The sequence below is a fragment of the Helianthus annuus genome, chromosome 14, assembly GCF_002127325.2.
Source record: "Helianthus annuus cultivar XRQ/B chromosome 14, HanXRQr2.0-SUNRISE, whole genome shotgun sequence".
NCBI lineage: Eukaryota > Viridiplantae > Streptophyta > Magnoliopsida > Asterales > Asteraceae > Helianthus > Helianthus annuus.
The window spans coordinates 1,985,246-2,005,979 of NC_035446.2; the positions used below are offsets into that span (position 1 = coordinate 1,985,246).

At 38.8% G+C, this 20,734-nt stretch overlaps 1 protein-coding gene across 1 annotated transcript; it reads left to right on the forward strand.

Moving 5' to 3' along the window:
• Positions 1-14,250: 14,250 nt before the first annotated feature.
• LOC110906345 lies at positions 14,251-20,319 on the forward strand. Its single transcript, XM_022151493.1, has 4 exons — positions 14,251-15,339; positions 15,399-17,531; positions 19,543-19,708; positions 19,910-20,319. The coding sequence occupies exons 1-4, from the start codon at positions 14,251-14,253 to the stop codon at positions 20,317-20,319; spliced, it is 3,798 nt and encodes a 1,265-aa protein (XP_022007185.1).
• Positions 20,320-20,734: the final 415 nt, after the last annotated feature.

The window sequence follows — 20,734 nt, forward strand, 5'->3', positions numbered from 1 at the left end:
GTCACTCAAATTTCACTATTTATTCCTTGTTAAAAGGGATATTTTTTTTTTTTTAATTTTTTTACATTGATCGCAATGTTTAAGTATTTATCCATACGGGATTTTTTTACAATGATCGCAAAGTTAAGTATATATCTAGGCATCTTCACTAAGTCCAGTAAACGAATCAAACATTCATCAAAGAATTAATGAGCCATGTGACGGTAAATTTGTTTATATTCGTTCATTTAATAAATGTTAAACAGGAAATTTCGTTCGATAAGCTAAACAAAAGAACATGAACAGAGACTGTGTTCATTCGTCTATGTACGTGAACATACGGTAATGTGTTCATTTCTGTTCACTCATTTAGAGCTTTTTTATGTTATATTTTTATTTTATTGGCTATATTTTAAAATTTAAAACCATAGTATACTATACGCATCTGTCAAATCTCTAGTTTGATCATTTCAGTTTTTGTTTGTGTTAAAACTTGACAAACTTCTTAATTTTTTTTAATTATGTCAAGTATTTATTTATTTTTGGTGGATTCTTCATAATATATTTAATAAAAAATGCCAATTGTATTTTAAATAAATATATAACGTTTGTTTGTGTTCATTTATGCTCATGAACATTTGTTTGTGTTTGTTTGCATTCGTTTACATTCGGTAAGTGTTCATGAACATGTTTATATTCTTTAATGAACTGATGAACATGTTTATTTTCCTTAATGAACTAACACGAACAAGAAATCTCATTCGGTAAGCGTGTGTGAACCGTTTATGAACATGTTCATTCTATAATTCCGTTCGGTTCGTTTACAACCCTAGCCTCCACTATTCACACACCCTAAATATCTTATTTAGACATCCAATCATTTATACAACTTGTATAGATTTATTTCGGTCGTATAGTAGTAAGAAAGTGTCAGAGTGTGTTTGGTTGTGGAAGTATATGAGTGGTATACATGTATAGGAGCCTTATATACAACCCATAAACATATATACTCGGCTTATATACAACCAATATACATGTATACAAGCCTTATATAGGACCAACATGGTTGCAAAAGACGCTAGGCGCTCCCTAGTCGGATTCGGGAGTACTCGGGAAGTACTCGGCTTAGGCGGAGATTACTCGGGGAGTAATTGGCTTGGGAGACCAGTACTCGTGCCTCGGCAGCCTACCTTGTAGCGAGTACTCGGGGAGTACTCGGAGCCTAGGCGGGACTTTTACAACCATGAGGACCAATATATATATATATATATAACCTATATATATATATATGTATACAAGTCGTATACTTACATAACCAAGCATATTCTAACATTTTCTTACTAGTATATGACCAATATTTTTGTATACAACCCGTATATAGGGTGTCAAAATATAGATTTTATTAGCCCCCTGTATTTATTTCAAATATACCTTTTATTTATAAGTTTTAGTTGATTTGATTGTCACAAATCTTTCTTGTTTTTGCTAGTCCATAACAATGACACCAAGGGCAACGATATGTTATGTACCGTCTTAACCGTTTCACGTTTAGCTTTCCATCCCCAGATCTTGAAGATGAATGGACCAAAGACACATTTTCAATAAAACATGATCGAAATTGAAAATCTTGGCTCACCTTTTATATTTTAGTTGAGAGCATAAAAATTCACAGAACAACATCTTCTTGAGTTGAAACCCCTGCAGAAAATCAAACAAATTTGTACTCCTCGAACTTGTCTGCAAGCTCAAAATAAATAAAAGACATGAAATAAACAAATGCAAATTCAATAAAATTATGAAAACACGAAACTGGTAATGGTTCCAAGCTTCTAGTCTCAAACTTGTCTGCAAGGCCAAAATAGAGAAAGGACCTCTTTGGAATAAACATTTTATGCATAAATGCAAAATTATAGGTATCAAAAAATCCACCACTGCAGTGGCAACTGAATTTATGATCCGGTTATTTGATTCTAACAAAAACATCCTAAGTTCGGGGTAAGTTGTCAAGTTATTTTTCAGATGTTAGATATTTTTCAGATGTTCAGATGTAGATATTTGACTACATTGGTGTTGCACCTTGACACCATTGATCCTTATATTCAGTTTTATCACTAAACGGAACACTACATAATGGCATTTTAATAGAGCCCACATTTTGTAGTAATTATTATCTCAATATTGTATGGTCATATTGTAACGATTCTCTCCAAAATTAGGAGATCTCCATGTATGTTTATATACCTTGATTTGTGAATGAAATAAACAACTTGGAATTTCAATATTCTACATGGTATCAAAGCATGTTTGTCGTTTGAAGAAGTCTCTCTATGGTCTAAAACAGGCACCTCGCGCTTGGTAACAACGGTTCACAGACTTTATTCTTCAACAAGGTTTTTCTCAGTGCAAGACGGACAATTCTTTGTTCATTTATCATCATGGACGTGACTTTGCCTACCTTCTCACTTATGTCGATGATATTATTCTCACTACATCGACTGACTCTCTCCGTCAACAGCTTATGTCTGTTCTCGCAGGTGAATTTGCTATGAAAGATTTGGGTCCACTTACATATTTTCTGGGTATTTCTGTCACTCGCACTAGAGACACCTTATTCTTATCTCAACAGGCGTATGCCAAGGACATCATTCATCGTGCGGGCATGGATTCTTGCAAACCCGCCGTCACTCCCGTTGACACGCAGACCAAGCTAAGTAGCGAACTTGGTCCGTTGTTCGATGACCCTACTACCTATCGAAGTCTGGCTGGTGCCTTACAATATCTTACCTTCACCAGGCCAGATATCACTTATGCGGTACAACAGATATGTATGCACATGCACTCTCCCTGCCTTGCTCACTAGAACGCTCTAAAACGCATTCTCCGTTACCTCCAAGGCTCTTCCGAGTATGGTCTTCATCTCAGCTCCTCTCCTTCTATATCCATCCGTGCATATACGGATGCTAATTGGGCCGGTTGCCCTGACACCCGTCGCTCTACATCAGGTTACTGTGTCTATCTCGGTGACAACTATATCTCCTGGTCTTCTAAATGCCAGTCTACCATTGCTCAGTGCTGAAGCCGAGTATCGCGGGTGTGACACATGTGTCATTACGACCATCATACAAATGCAAATCCAATGAAATACTGTGTTTCATACTTGGGATTTGTATAAATATGTGTATCATTTGCACATATCATTTCTCGTTCGATTTTGAGCTCTAAATCGTTTTCTGGAAAGTTATACGCAAACTGATACGCGAACGTAACCAGTTTAATGCGAAAAACACTCCGGAATAGTGAAATAGGCTTAACATACCTTAAATGACCTTTACATAACTTAGAAATAAGTTTTGGAAGGTTTGGTATGGCAAAAACAAGTTTATTCGATCGCAGGGACTAATTGCGTCAAACTACGAAACTATACCGATTCGTAAGGTAACGTACAGTCCGGAACTTGATCATAAGCTAAACATACCACAAATAACCTAAACATAGCTTAGAAAAAAGCTTTGGGTGGTTCGGTGTTCGAAAACATGCTTATATGATCTTACAGGGACTAAAAGTGTCAAAAACGGCGTAAGTTTGCATTTTCGCGCATATCTTACGTTCTGGCCACATCTGGTCATCCAAAATTTTTGTACACACTAAAATATTTTTATTTTAGTGATCGGCATGCAAAAACTTCGTTTGTTTCACAATTTGGATCGTTTTTGCGTTCATTACGACTTCCGTCGTAATTAACCGAACAACGCAACCGTACGACCAAATAAACCGACATCCGAGATATTTTTGAGCATATTTTAAGTTCCCTATACTTTAACATCATTATGGAGCTTGAAAATGGGTTTGACGGGTGTTAGAAGTGCCGAAACGCGACGAAACAAGGTGCCGGGGCAAAACTGCAAATAAGTGAAAGTTGTTGGTCTGCATGTCCCTTACGAACCGTATGCATATCCTTACGGTCCGTAAGGCATGCCCAATGACCAAAAACTTGAAATTTGCTGCTGTTGTGTAAGATCAGGCCATTGTTTTGATATCAAATCAGTTTTCTAGATTAGTTAAACATGTTTTGACATGTTTAACTCGTCACTATTAGTTTAGTGCTTGTTTAGGGTCGTAAGTTAAGCGGTCTAAACAACCGCTTAGACTTTCGAACCCGACCCGTTTGGTCGATCTTTAGGATCCGACCAAGCTTAGTTAGTGATCATAGTTGCATAGGGAATAACCACTGAGGTTATACCTTATGATCACCTAGGATTGGTTAGTCGTATGCTAGTTAGCTTGTATGCCCATAGGAAATGACCAAAATGCCACTTTTGAAGCATAAATCCGTATTTTGACTATGTGAACATATTTCTGACATATAAACTGATTTAGTAACATGTTTAGGGATAGTTGGGCATGTAAGACTTGACATAGCACATAGTTAACCATCCGAACATAGTTATACGCTAATGACACATCATAGTAGCTTATGCTACCATAATGGGTCGAAACGGGTCAAAAGCACTTAGGTAGACTTTCAAATCAGAATGTTAGGTCTATTAAATCATGCCATATGAGTTCCAATACTCATTTGATTGATAGAACTTCATTCTATCCTATCTCCCGACTTAGGATCCGATTGTTTAACATAGCGATTCCATACTAGGTGCCACTTGATTCCTTGATTTCCCGAGCTTTGTTAGGACACTTAATCAAGGATACTTGCAATCTCAAGTGAGTACATAGTCCCTTCTTTTACTGTTTTCAATTGTTTTGGGGTGAAACATATATGCCTAATTGTTATTTTCATGATTTGAAACTATATGATTACACGTGCTTAGTACTTATTCTTTTGACAAATTAAACGATTACCTATGGTTTAAACACTGATTTTCAAAACTCATATCTCTATTTGTTGGATTGTACCTATTTTTATACATTCACCCAGCCGATTGGTAGTACGATATAGTGCTATAGGACTAGACACCCCATTCCTGTTGTATGGAATGTCAGAAACCAAATTTTAACCAAATAGAAATTGTCTTTGTGATATTTCTATAGTCTCCAATGTGTAGTTTGATACACTAAGGCTTGATTGAATACCAAATCACACTTTCTTTGTATATGTTGATATACTACAAAAGTACATTTTGATGTGCTCTCAAATGTGATCTACCAAAGTATATTTTGATATACTATGTACCAAATACAACATGTGTTTTAACATATTACTTTGTTATTTACCAAAGCATAGCTTGATATGCTACTATTTACCAAAGTATAGTTTGATATACGACCGACTTTGATATTTCATAAACTAAAGTATATTTTGATACACTATCAAAGCATAGTTGATATGCTATTTTCAAACCAAAGCATAGCTTAATATGCTATTTTCTAACAAAAGTATAATTGGATATACTACCGATACTTTTATCCTTAAACCAAAGTATACTTGAGATATACTACCAAATCTATCATTTTAATTACTAAAGTATATTTCGATATACTATCTATTTAACTATTTCAAAACCAAAGTATATTTTGTCTATACTATAAACCTTTTTCCAAAACGACACGTTTTAGAAACAAAACTTTTACATTGGATTTATGGTTACTTTGAAAACATAAAACCTTTTCTTGTATTATCCAAGGCTATGAATCTAATACACAAAATCCTATGTTACTCACATGCATTTTTATGCTGACGTACCTATTTTCATATATGTTTCAGGTACTGCTATGTGATGATTGATTGGTGCATTCTACACATAGGATGGACTTGTGCCTTACCGGCTTTAAAACTGAGAAACAATTATTTGTAATTATCTGTGTTGTACTAAAACAATGAGTTCAATAATTCAATAAAACAAAACTATTTAATCCATGGTTGTGAAACAATGATTCTGTTACAACACTCCCCGACGTTTCCGCCACATTTTGTTGTTTTACGTGGTCGGGGTGTGACAGAAAAGTTGGTATCAGAGCCAATGGTTATAGGGAATTATGTTATTAGTAATGCTTTGACCTTGACTATAACCTTCCTAGGACCCTAACACAAGTTATCTTATGTTTAGTCTTAAAACAATACACTTCACCTATCCTTAGGTGATTTACAAAAACAAAACACAATTCATTCTCTCGAGTCAAAATTTTTCAAAACATCACAAGAAGTCATCTATCCTTAGATGATTTGTTTTTAGGCTTTTGAGCCTTTGGTGTTTTCAAAATCTCGTCAAAGTTTGGGTCTAAATAATGTGAACACGTGCAAACTGGAAGAGTGAATGCCTGTACCCTGAGTTTTCTGTCTAAGGCTAGAGTGTTCGTACAAATCCGCAGTATCGGACCAGTCACTCCTACCTGGGAACTCTTGGGGTGAGTGTTCACTTATAGGCGAGCATGTCTTCAGTGATACATTATATTGACCCATTTACTTTGATTTGTCACAGTGTCGTTTGTTTGTTTTAAGTAACGAACAAATGGTCACAATCCTTATGCCTTGTCGATATTCTTAACATCTAGTTTTGAATATCCAATAACATCTCACTCGTTTTTCCCTCATGTTTCTTTGCATTTTAGAATATGCCTCCTCGACGTGATCAAGCTCAGGATGCCGCCATGGCAGCCTTAATCACTCAGCAAATCGCTGTTGTACTCCCGAACCTTATTACCCAGATAAATTAGGCAAACAATATCAATAACAATGTTCAGTGCAACTTTAAGACTTTCAATTCAGCTAAGCCACCTACATTTACTGGGTTTGAAGGGGCCACTGGGCTCCTACAGTGGTTTGAGAGTCTCGAAAGCACGTTTCGTCATGTACAATGCCCAAACGAGCGAAAAGTTGAGTTTGCGTCGAGTGTATTACAGAAAAGAGCACTCACATGGTGGAACGACATAATGAGGGATCGAGGTGCCGACATAGCAATGGCACAAACCTGGGAAGAGCTTCGGGCTCTAATGATGAAGGAATTCTGCCCTCGTCATGAGCTTAGGGCTTTAGAACGGGAATTTGACGATCTCAAACAAGACAATGGTGAACATCGAGTCTACACTGATCGTTACGAGGAGTTGAGTCTGTTATGTCCTACCATGGTTACGCCTTTGGATAAGGTGATTGAAAGGTACATCGATGGCCTCCCTGACCCAGTTCAGGATATTGTTACTGGTAGCAACCCTACTACCGTCAGACAAGCCATTGAACTATCTGCCACCCTGACAGAATCTCAAATCAGAAAGGGTAAGCTTTTCCGAAAGGGGGATCAGAAACCATCTGACAAGCCGGCACAAGAGAAACCAAAGGATAAACAGACCGAGTCCTCTAAGAAGTCGAAGAAGCGTAAGGCTTCACAAAACTTCACAGTGGTCGCTCAGAATGTTCAGGTTGCACCAAATCAGCCAGCACAGCCTCGTGCTAGGAAGAACTATATTGGTACTGCACCCTTGTGCAACAAATGTAACCGTCATCATGTGAATCAGACACCGTGTCACAAGTGTACCCACTGTGGGCGTTTGGGACACTTGGTCAATACATGTCGCCATGTTATCCAAAACCAGAATGCTGCAAATCCTGTTGCTGTTCAAGCACAGTTTCCACCTGGATCGTGCTATAACTGTGGTGATCTCACTCACTACCGGAACAATTGCCCGAGACTTGTTAATGCAAATCTAGCACGCGGACGAGCATTTAACATAAACGAGGCAAATGCATATGACAATGCAGCAGTGAACAATTAGACTTTTGTATTTCCTTTGTTTGTTATCTTTTGACATTTAAGACAATTCAGTTATTATGAATAAAGGTTGTTCCAATTTTATTTCTAAAACTGATCCGATTGTATATGTGTTGGCATACCTCTACAATACCGACACCAAAGAGCCATGTTATTTTCAGAACAAACTACTCGTGTGGTTCCTTCATTCTATGATCATTTGTGATCTCCCCAAAAATCCTAAGTACTAGTTTCTTTTAAGAAACAAAGTACATGTACAAATTTCAAATTTCTTAATCAGATACTTGAAGTACCATTTCAAATCTTTGATTTGATATCAAAAGGTACTATCATAAGTCCTTAATTGGATTCCTTATGTGTCCTAATACGAATGTTATAACATGACAAAAACAAATTCCAAATCCTTATAAGATCTTCCTATCTTCATAGTTAGATTCTTGAGGATGTTTTAAGTACTAATTGAAGTCCGTGATTGGATTTCTGGTGTACTTCAAATACATTAATTCAAATTAACGAACAGGCTAATAACTAAATTAACAAATGCATAATTTTGTGAATTTGTGTTTATGTGTAATTCCAAAGCTCGCTATCTAAGTCCTGGTGGAATCTTCCGTATTTTCATATGTTAGATTCTGAGAAGGATACTTAAAGTACTGTCTTAAATCCTTAAGGGGCTTCTATGCAAATAGTAAGAACCTTGGATTCCAAAGTGCTGTATCAAAACGATTATTTGGTTCAAAATAAAAAAGATCCCTTAAATGGTCTATTTAAAGAGATCATACGATGATCTAGATAAGGAGATCATGTGTTGATCTAGTTAAAAAGATCGTTCGTTGATTTAATTAAAAAGATCTTTTGGTGATCTAGTCAAGTCATGTTTATTCGATTGATTTTACCCTACACATTATGAGATGAACTGTGCAGACTGTGCAAGGAATTACGTAATTATGGATGCATACGTAATTATGGAATTCAGTGCACATAAACCACAACAAGTTTTGTCATGTGTTAAGACCTATAGTGATGAGAATAACGAGACGGGAACAATGTAAAAAGGGCATGGTGGATACGTCGCTGGTACTTCCTATATATAAGTGTTCCTTATTACATTGCGAAAGTAGCATTATTTAAATTACTAGAAGTCCTGGACCTTGGCCAATGTCATTTTATTTTGCATTCTCCGACTCTGATTTCGAGCACACACAAGTTTCCTATAATAGTCTTCATAGGAAACATTCTCCTACCCGTTGTTCAAAACCCCATGTTTTTGTTACTACAATGAAAACATCTTGGCAATTAACAGATTCGCTAAGAATCCAAACGTGACCTAGAGTTTTACTTGGGAAACGGAGGATTCATTCGAAAGCGAAACAATCACAGTTGTCTTCACAAGTTTCCTCTAGAATTAAATTTCGGGACGAAATTTCCTAAAGTAAGGGAGACTGTGACACCTGTGTCACTACGACCATCATACAAATGCAAATCCAATGAAATATTGTGTTTCATACTTGGGATTTGTATAAATATGTGTATCATTTGCACATATCATTTCTCGTTCGATTTTGAGCTCTAAATCGTTTTCTGGAAAGTTATACGCAAACTGATGCGCGAACGTAATCAGTTTAACGTGACAAACACTCCGGAATAGTGAAATAGGCTTAACAAACCTTAAATGACCTTTACATAACTTAGAAATAAGTTTTGGAAGGTTTGGTATGGCAAAAACAAGTTTATTCGATCGCAGGGACTAATTGCGTCAAACTACGAAACTATACCGATTCGTAAGGTAACGTACAGTCCACAACTTGATCATAAGCTAAACATACCATAAATAACCTAAACATAGCTTAGAAAAAAGCTTTGGGTGGTTCGGTGTGCGAAAACATGCTTATATGATCTTACAGGGACTAAAAGTGTCAAAAACGGCGTAAGTTTGCATTTTCGTGCATATCTTACGTTCTGGCCACATCTGGACATCCAAAATTTTTGTACACACTAAATATTTTTATTTTAGTGATCGGCATGCAAAAACTTCGTCCGTTTCGCAATTTGGATCGTTTTTGCGTTCATTACGACTTCCATCGTAATTAACCGAACAACGCAACCGTACGACCAAACGAACTGACATCCGAGATATTTTTGAGCATATTTTAAGTTCCCTATACTTTAACATCATTATGGAGCTTGAAAATGGGTTTGACGGGTGTTAGAAGTGCCGAAACGCGACGAAACAAGGTGTAGGGGCTAAACTGCAAATAAGTGAAAGTTGCTGGCCTGCAGGTCCCTTACGGGCCGTATGCATGTCCTTACGGTCCGTAAGGCATGCCCAGCGACCAGAAACTTGAAATGTGCTGCTGTTGTGTAAGATCAGGCCCTTGTATGCAAATTCAATGTTTTGGGGAGTAAGTTATCTCTTCTCCAAGGCTTCTAACCTGGTTGCAACACTTGTATGGCCATGATTTTTCCTTGATCAACACACAATCCACATGTCTTGATCTTGTTCTTCACCAACAAGTATAAATAACCATCACCCTTCACTTGTTTCCTTGCTCATTTCCTTCTTTTCTCCTCTCTAATCTGATTGGGAGCTTTCTCAAGTGATTGGAAGCTTATTTTCTTTGTAGAAAAGATAGCAAGGACTTTAGTGAGCATTCTTTCATTTCTTTTATTGCTTACTAGTTTAGAAAGTCAAACAGTGTTTGACTTTCAGTTTGACCAGTCAATTGTCAACGCAAAGTTCGGTTGAACTTTGCAACGTGATTGTAATCACGATGGTTATAATCCTTAGTGATTATACCAACTGATTACCACGTTAAATAGGTGTAGTGACGAGTCAAAGTTTCGGTCAAAATGTGTTTTACCACGCGTTTTGCAACGAAACTATTTCGGGTATCAAAACCCATTGTTTTGATACCAAATCAGTTTTCTAGATTAGTTAAACATGTTTTGACATGTTTAACTCGTCACTATTAGTTTAGTGCTTGTTTAGGGTCGTAAGTTAAGCGGTCTAAACAACCGCTTAGACTTTCGAACCCGACCCGTTTGGTCGATCTTTAGGATCCGACCAAGCTTAGTTAGTGATCATAGTTGCATAGGGAATAAACACTGAGGTTATACCTTATGATCACCTAGGATTGGTTAGTCGTATGCTAGTTGGCTTGTATGTCCATAGGAAATGACCAAAATGCCACTTTTGAAGCATAAATCCGTATTTTGACTATGTGAACATATTTCTGACATATAAACTGATTTAGTAACGTGTTTAGGGATAATTGGGCATGTAAGACTTGACATAGCACATAGTTAACCATCCGAACATAGTTATACGCTAATGACACATCATAGTAGCTTATGCTACCATAATGGGTCGAAACGGGTCAAAAGCACTTAGGTAGACTTTCAAATCAGAATGTTAGGTCTATTAAATCATGCCATATGAGTTCCAATACTCATTTGATTGATAGAACTTCATTCTATCCTATCTCCCGACTTAGGATCCGATTGTTTAACATAGCGATTCCATACTAGGTGCCACTTGATTCCTTGATTTCCCGAGCTTTGTTAGGACACTTAATCAAGGATACTTGCAATCTCAAGTGAGTACATAGTCCCTTCTTTTACTGTTTTCAATTGTTTTGGGGTGAAACATATATGCCTAATTGTTATTTTCATGATTTGAAACTATATGATTACACGTGCTTAGTACTTATTCTTTTGACAAATTAAACGATTACCTATGGTTTAAACACTGATTTTCAAAACTCATATCTCTATTTGTTGGATTGTACCTATTTTTATACATTCACCCAGCCGATTGGTAGTACGATATAGTGCTATAGGACTAGACACCCCATTCCTGTTGTATGGAATGTCAGAAACCAAATTTTAACCAAATAGAAATTGTCTTTGTGATATTTCTATAGTCTCCAATGTGTAGTTTGATACACTAAGGCTTGATTGAATACCAAATCACACTTTCTTTGTATATGTTGATATACTACAAAAGTACAATTTGATGTGCTCTCAAATGTGATCTACCAAAGTATATTTTGATATACTATGTACCAAATACAACATGTGTTTTAACATATTACTTTGTTATTTACCAAAGCATAGCTTGATATGCTACTATTTACCAAAGTATAGTTTGATATACGACCGACTTTGATATTTCATAAACTAAAGTATATTTTGATACACTATCAAAGCATAGTTGATATGCTATTTTCAAACCAAAGCATAGCTTAATATGCTATTTTCTAACAAAAGTATAATTGGATATACTACCGATACTTTTATCCTTAAACCAAAGTATACTTGAGATATACTACCAAATCTATCATTTTAATTACTAAAGTATATTTCGATATACTATCTATTTAACTATTTCAAAACCAAAGTATATTTTGTCTATACTATAAACCTTTTTCCAAAACGACACGTTTTAGAAACAAAACTTTTACATTGGATTTATGGTTACTTTGAAAACATAAAACCTTTTCTTGTATTATCCAAGGCTATGAATCTAATACACAAAATCCTATGTTACTCACATGCATTTTTATGCTGACGTACCTATTTTCATATATGTTTCAGGTACTGCTATGTGATGATTGATTGGTGCATTCTACACATAGGATGGACTTGTGCCTTACCGGCTTTAAAACTGAGAAACAATTATTTGTAATTATCTGTGTTGTACTAAAACAATGAGTTCAATAATTCAATAAAACAAAACTATTTAATCCATGGTTGTGAAACAATGATTCTGTTACAACACTCCCCGACGTTTCCGCCACATTTTGTTGTTTTACGTGGTCGGGGTGTGACAACGGGGTCGCTAATGTGGTTGCTGAGATCTGCTGGCTTCGCAATCTTTTGCTTGAGCTTCATCGCCCGCTATTTAAAGCTTCTCTTGTGTATTGTGATAACATCAGTGTTATCTACCTTTCCGGTAACCCGGTTCAACATCAACGTACTAAGCACATTGAGCTGGATATTCATTTTGTTCGAGAACATGTTCAGAAAGGCCTTGTTCGCATTCTTCACGTTCCGTCCAGATTCCAAGTTGCGGATATTTTCACCAAAGGGCTACCTCAGATTCTTTTTGACGATTTTCGCTCCAGTCTAAGCATCCGTTCTCCTTCCACTTCGACTGCGGGGGTGTAATAGAGCCCGCATTTTATAGTAATTATTATGTCAATATTGTATGGTCATAGTGTAACGATTCTCTTCAAAATTAGGAGATCTCCATGTATATTTATATACCTTGTGATTTGTGAATGAAATAAACAACTTGGAATTTCAGTATTCTACATATTTCAAGCGTCACTAAGCAAAATTAACACTACGAATGACATATTATTATTATTATTATTATTATTATTATTACCATAGAGTAGGGTTCTCCAGTTGACTCGTGTGTTGCAACTCACTCATAGTTAGCTTGGTAAAAGCTTGCTCGTGGCTTAGCTCGAGCTACTTCGCCCGTATAAACATACAAGCCGAGTTCAAGCAGACTCCTTAGATAAATTTCCATCCCTAATTTTCTTGTATAATACTTGGCTTGCTTGTTGAACAGTCCTACCAAGGGGTGTGTCAAGTTGGGTTTATGTTTATATTCCTACCAAGGGTTTGAGTTTTTAATGGAATTATGCAAATAATTTAGAAAAAAAATACCTTTGCGAAATTTGTAGCCATAGGAAAGTTAAGGCCACATTCAAGGATATGTTTGCCAAAGACCGTATGTATGTACTTTAGCTTCGGAGTTGTTGACTGACCAGATGTGAACACCATCATTTTTGGGCATTCACCAATCATAGCCTTTTCCATTGATGGCCAATGTAAGGCCGTGGGGTATGGGGCGGGGTTTGGGCGTGGGTTGGGGGAAAACGCCCAAGGCACCACCCTGGGTGGGCTTGGGTTTGGGGCGTGGCCCTTGGGGCTTGGGTTTCAAGCCGGGCGTGGGGCGGGGTAGTAAATGACATGGCAGACTCTCAATGGCCAAACCAAAATCATGCCCCTAAACCCAAGCCCCCAACCCAAGCCCCACCATATCCCATGGGCGTGGGTTTGAGTGGTGGGGGAGCTCCCATTCCACGTGTCAACAAATGCCCCAACCCAAGCCCCAACCCAAGCCCCACCATACCCCACAGCCTAAGTCGTTATTCCCGGATAAAAATCTCTCTAGGTTAGGCAGTCTGTTATGGATACCGGGTCAGCACACCTACGGAGAAGCCAACGAGTCAGGCAACCTTCTAGAAGAATGCAAGGTTATGCATGGAAAGACACCTCAGCACCAGATCCAACAAACTCTTAACAAACTCAGATCCACCAAGCTCTTGAGGGCTATAAAAGAAGAGTAGAATTATTTAATTAATTATGTGAATTGTATGAGCATTGTGCTTTTCTCTTTCCCATCCATTCCTCTGTTTCCCATCCCTTTCTTACAGTAATAAAATTCCCCAAACTTCCCTCCATTGTCTAATTTTCTATTATCAGTTCTTACTATCCTACTTGTTACATTGGTGCTTTCATTGATTCCTTGGCAACGATGGCTGAGGGAACTCGGTTCAAAACCCTAGAAGCTGATCTTCATCAATTACAAACCGACCAGGTTCAAACTCGGACGACGGTTGAGCAGCTAGCTTCTTCTCAGGCTCGTCAAGAGAAGATGTTAGCAGAGGTACTTCAACAGTTGGGCCGTTTACCGTTGAAAGGTCGGAGTGATTCCGATTCAGACGTGGATCGGAAAACAGAGCATGAGGGATTTAGTATCCTTGGTTGCCACAAACCAGCTCCTGTTCTTCAGCCTCGTTTTTCTGGCGCTAATCCGGAACGTTGGGTGGCTCAAGCATCACGTTACTTTGATTTTTATTCCATTCCAGATGCAGATCGATTAACGATTTCTTCATTCTATCTGGATGATGTTGCTTCTGATTGGTACGATTGGCTCCAATGTCATCATCTATTGACCACTTGGGAGGAGTTTACAATAGCTCTTCAGAAACGATTTCGTTCCCCAGATCTGGAAGAACCTGAAGGGCAACTGGCTAAGCTACAACAAACCTCCACCGTCAGTGAGTACCGGAATAAGTTTGAGGAGATCTCGAATCGCTTGATTCTCCTGCCTCGGGCGTTTCTGGTGAGTTGTTTTATTTCCGGTTTACGTCCTGATATTAAACAATCGGTGTTGGTGCACAAACCACAAACCCTAGATGATGCCATGGAGTACGCATTAAAACATGAACAGAGGTTACTGCTGGAAAAAGGAGTGGGTCGCGTTTCATTGGGCTCATCTAAAGGCCTTTTACCTACTCCAAAAACCACCACTTCAACCACTAGTTCAGTTTCCCCAGCCCAATTAAAATCCCTTCCCCCTAATATTGGTTTTCGGAAGCTTTCCCCAGCAGAAATTGCAACCAAACGTTCTCAAGGATTATGTTTCAAATGCGATGAGAAATATAGTTGGGATCACAAGTGCAAAGCTGGCCCTCAGTTGTTATTTTTTGATGATGATCCACCAGATTCCGATTCCTCCTTGGCTTCCCTTATCTCTACAGTTTCTGATGGTACCATAGCAGAATCCTTGCAAATGGAGGAGGCTAAACTCACTCCGCTATCTCTTATCATGCATTGTCCGGTGATTCCGTGTCGACTACACTCCGATTTTCTGGTAAAATTTTGGGTCATTCTGTTCAGATTTTATTAGATGGTGGCAGTACCCATAGTCTTGTTCAAACGCGTGTTGTCCATTTCCTGGGCTTAACCATCGAATCGATTTCTCCCTTTTCTGTTTTGGTGGGAAGTGGGGAGCGATTACAGTGTGCTGGCATAGCTAAACAAGTGGTAGTTGAGATTCAAAATAAGACCATCACCATCGATTTGTTTGTTCTTCCTCTTCAAGGATGGGACATGGTATTAGGGGCTTCTTGGTTGGCAACATTAGGTCCGGTAATAACAGATTATAAACTTGGTACATTTGAATTTCAATCGGAAGGAAAACGTATTTGTTGGCAAGGAGATTCCTCTCCGGTGATTCAACCAATTCAGTTTCATGGTTTCCAACAATTACTACATACTCAAAGCATCGGTCAGCTATTTCATCTCCAGCTTATTCATCCATCATCTCCGGTATGCTCGGCCATTCCGCCTGATTTACAAGCACTGTTGGATCAGTTTTCCACTGTGTTTCAGCCCCCACAAGGTTTACCTCCTACCCGTGCTAAGGATCATGGTATTACTCTTCTACCAATGAGTAAACTGGTGTCCGTTCGGCCATATCGATACCCGCATTTTCAGAAACAAGAAATCGAACGCTTGGTCGCTGAAATGTTAGCTCAGGGCATTATTCGCCCTAGCACGAGTGCATTTTCTTCTCCGGTTCTCTTGGTAAAGAAGAAAGATGGCACTTGGCGATTTTGTGTGGACTACCGTGCCTTGAACGCCATCACTGTTCGTGACCGTTTTCCGATTCCATCTATTGATGAACTCTTTGATGAGTTATACAATGCCAAAGTATTCTCCAAATTAGACTTACTAGCTGGGTATCATCAGATTCGGGTTGCTCAAGATGATATTTCCAAAACGGCCTTTCGAACACATGACGGTCACTTTGAATTTCTGGTCATGCCGTTCGGATTGACGAACGCCCCTTCTACATTTCAGCGCTTGATGAATGATGTCTTTCGGCCACATCTTCGTAAGTTTATTTTGGTATTTTTCGATGATATCCTTGTGTATAGCCCATCGTGGTCGGATCATTTGCAACACTTGGCATTAACCTTACAGCTACTTCGTGATCACCACTTGGTTGCCAAAATGTCAAAGTGTGTGTTTGGCCAATCTCAAGTGGCTTATTTAGGCCATATTATCTCTGCTCAAGGTGTATCGGTGGATCCTTCTAAGATTGATGCTATCTTGCAATGGCCAACTCCATCTTCGGTTAAGGACGTTCGTGCCTTCTTAGGCCTCACCGGCTATTATAGGCGTTTTATCCGTCACTATGCAACTATTGCCGGTCCCTTAACTGACTTGTTATGCAAAGATGCTTTTACTTGGAATGAGACAACCCATTCAGCTTTTACTACATTAAAACAGCTTTTGGGTTCTACACCGGTGTTACGTCTTCCGGATTTTTCTAAACCATTCTTCATAGAGACTGATGCATCAGGGGTGGGTATTGGTGCAATCCTCTCACAAGACAAACATCCCTTGGCTTATTACAGCAAGAAATTATGCCCTCGGATGCAACAAGCGTCTACATATCACCGGGAGATGTATGCAATAACTCAAGCTATCAGCAAATGGAGGCAATACTTACTGGGCAATAAATTCACCATTTTGACAGATCAACAATCACTAAAGAATTTGCAACATCAAGTAATCCAAACGCCTGAACAACAAAAATGGTTGGGCAAGTTATTGGGTTTTGATTTCGATATTTTATATCGACCGGGGAAGCTGAATACGGCCGCCGACGCCTTGTCTCGCATGCCGGACTCTCAATTATTGGCTTTATCGTCTCAAGAGCCATCCTTGCTTAAAGACATCCACCGCGCCAATCTATCTGATTCCGAGGCTCAAACTATCATTCACCAGCTTACTAATGCGCCATCATCAGCTCCATTTCAGCTTCGAGATGGATTGCTGTTTTACAATAATCGTTTATTTGTGCCGGCCACATCTAACCTCCGTTCTCAGTTACTATTGGAGTTTCATGCCTCGATGGTAGGAGGACATGCAGGTGTTAACCGTACTTTTCACCGGTTAAGCTCGAATTTTTATTGGCCCCGAATGCGAGCTGCTGTCTCTCAATTTATTGCTGAGTGTCAGGTATGTCAGCAAACCAAATCCCTACCCTTGTCGCCAGCAGGTTTGCTACAACCTCTATCAATTCCCAAGTTGATTTTTGATGAGATAGCCATGGATTTCATTACTTGCTTACCGTCTTCACAAGGCAAAACAGTTATCATGGTAGTTGTTGACCGGCTGTCCAAGTACGGTCACTTCATTGGTCTCCCTACAAACTTCTCAAGCTTGACCGTTGCTTCGGCTTTCATCAATGAGTTTGTGCGCCTCCATGGCATACCCACAAACATCGTGACTGACCGCGATGCCAGATTTATGACAACCTTTGGCAAGAATTACACCGTCTTCAGGGCACTACCCTCTCTTTTAGTACCGCTTATCACCCTCAATCTGATGGTCAATCGGAAACTCTCAACAAATGTCTCGAGATGTATTTATGTAACAACTGTCACTAAAATCCATAATTAGGATGGTAATTAGCTATTAAGAAAACCCTAATTGAGACACCCAAGTGATTCTACGCAAACCCTAAAATTCCCAGAACAATCAGAATCAGGATCAGGGCCCCTAAAACTCAGGGGGGGCAAAACCCTAGTTACGATTATCTAAATAACTTGCTGACCGTTTTGAATTTCACAGTTTTATCAACTCAGCTAAGCTACTTAGACACGAAGCTACCTATAGAAAATAGGTTACCACTCGCGTAGCGCGACGCCCATGAGGGTACCCCTCGCGCTACGCGACAGGGACAAATTTCGCGTAACATAGGTTACCACTCACGTAGCGCGACGCCTATAGTGATACCCCTCGCGCTACGCGACAGGGTCAAATTTTGGGTATAAATAGAGGGGTCTGGCACTTGCATTTTGGTGTTAATTCGACGAAGAAATTCACTTCGTAGACGAAGTTATACACTATTTACTACAAAAACACACACGATTCACGAAGTGCTGCCACAATCAGGGTATAACTCGATCGCTATTACGATTCAACGTCCGATCGATTATAACTATCCAACGATAGTCCAGGTGCTGCTCAATTGAGCTTGTACTTTGATTATTCGTCGTGATTTCGACTTGAATATTAGAGTGCTGTTCGAATTCGGACTATGCTCTGTTATTCGTTGTGAATCCGATTGAATTATCGAGTAATTGCACTGATTAATCGCTGTGAAGGTTTAATCTCGTGAATTGACGTAACTGCTGAATTAGTTACTAACCTATTGTGTGTGTGCATTATTATTAAATTAGGTTAAATCAAGGCTAATCAGTAGGCTTATACCTTGCCCGATAAATCTGCAATGTGAGTCATTTTCTTTTTATCAAACTGTTTTACAATACCTCAAAGTATTTTCAAAGTGTTATAATTACAGGGATTAAGTCGTGGTTATCTTAACCGCTGGTTAGTGGGGTATTGTGCACATTACTAATTTCTCACGGTTAGGCAATAAGCCCTAACATGGGTTAGGCTAATAAGACCTAACAGTGACAAAACGTCACTAATTGGGTGACTGGACCCAATAGTGATATGACCATCGTCACACGGGTGGCAAGACCAGATATTAATTAAGATACTGCCATAGTAATCGCTCTTATGCTGTAATTTATAACTATGTGTCATTTTTATCAAAATGAATGATTCACTCAGTATTTCCCCGCTGACAAAACCTTTTTACAACATGTTTCAGGTGACCTATTAAATTAAGTACACGTGCTACGGAGCACTATCAAGCTTGAAGTGGTAGCTCAAATAAAATAAATAAACATGTTTGTAAAATAATGAAATTATGATATTTACGGGGTTGATCCTAAATGTAAATAAATAATACTCGGGCAAAATTTTCAAGTTTAAAACGATCCTGTTAAGACTTCCGCTATAAAAATAAATACCACGGGATTTTCTGTCCCGCGGCTCCCGAAACGGGTCAAACCGGGTCGGGGGCCGTGACAATTTACGGGCTTATGTTATGGATAACCCTCAACAATGGGTGCAATATCTTCCTTGGGCTGAGTTTTGGTATAATACTGCTTATCAGGCATCGGCTCAAATGACGCCTTTCGAGATTGTCTATGGCCGAAAACCGCCCACTATACACCGTTACATTCGGGATGCTACAACTAATGCAGCTCTGGAACAACAGTTATTGGATCGTGATAATATTCTTGCCATACTCAAAATAAACCTCGCAAAAGCTCAGACACGTATGAAACTGAATGCGGATAAACATCGCCGGGATTTTTAATTTTCCGAGGGGGATTGGGCTTATGTCAAACTGCAGCCTTATCGTCAAGGTTCCATTCGCTTGCAACGACACCACAAACTGGGTCGCCGTTACTTTGGACCGTTTCAGGTGGTACAAAAGATTGGCCCTGTCGCTTATAAGCTTGATTTACATCAAACAGCCCGTATTCATCCTGTCTTCCATGTTTCTTTGCTTCGCAAATGTCTTGGTCAACCAACACAACAAGTCACTCCTTTACACTTGGTTGATTCTACCACCACTATGCTGCTATTGCCTCAACAAATCCTGGATCATCGTACCATTATTCGTTCAGGTCAAACAGTGGCCCAGAGTTTGGTTCAGTGGGATGGCCTTCCTTCTATAGAAGCTACCTGGGAAGACGATTGCTTACTGCGTCTTAAATTTCCAGAATTCCACCTTGCGGACAAGGTGACTCTTGATGGGGATGGTACTGTTATGGATACCGGGTCAGCACACCTACGGAGAAGCCAACAAGTCAGGCAACCTTCTAGAAGAATGCAAGGTTATGCATGGAAAGACACCTCAGCACCAGATCCAACAAACTCTTAACAAACTCAGATCCACCAAGCTCTTGAGGGCTATAAAAGAAGAGTAGAATTATTTAATTAATTATGTGAATTGTATGAGCATTGTGCTTTTCTCTTTCCCATCTATTCCTCTGTTTCCCATCCCTTTCTTACAGTAATAAAATTCCCCAAACTTCCCTCCATTGTCTAATTTTCTAATATCAGTTCTTACTATCCTACTTGTTACACAGTCTAAATAGTTCAAGGAACTTAAGATTAGGTAACTTAACAACCTTTGATGTGGATGTTTGGTCTCCATTATCTTCCTTCACAATCATTTTCATTGCCTCCCATTCCCTGATCGTTAACTCTCCGAGTTTTTGGAGGCTTTCAAGTGTGGAAAATGTGAATACATGTTGCAAAAGGTGACATTGACAATCTATGATTTTCAGCTTCTT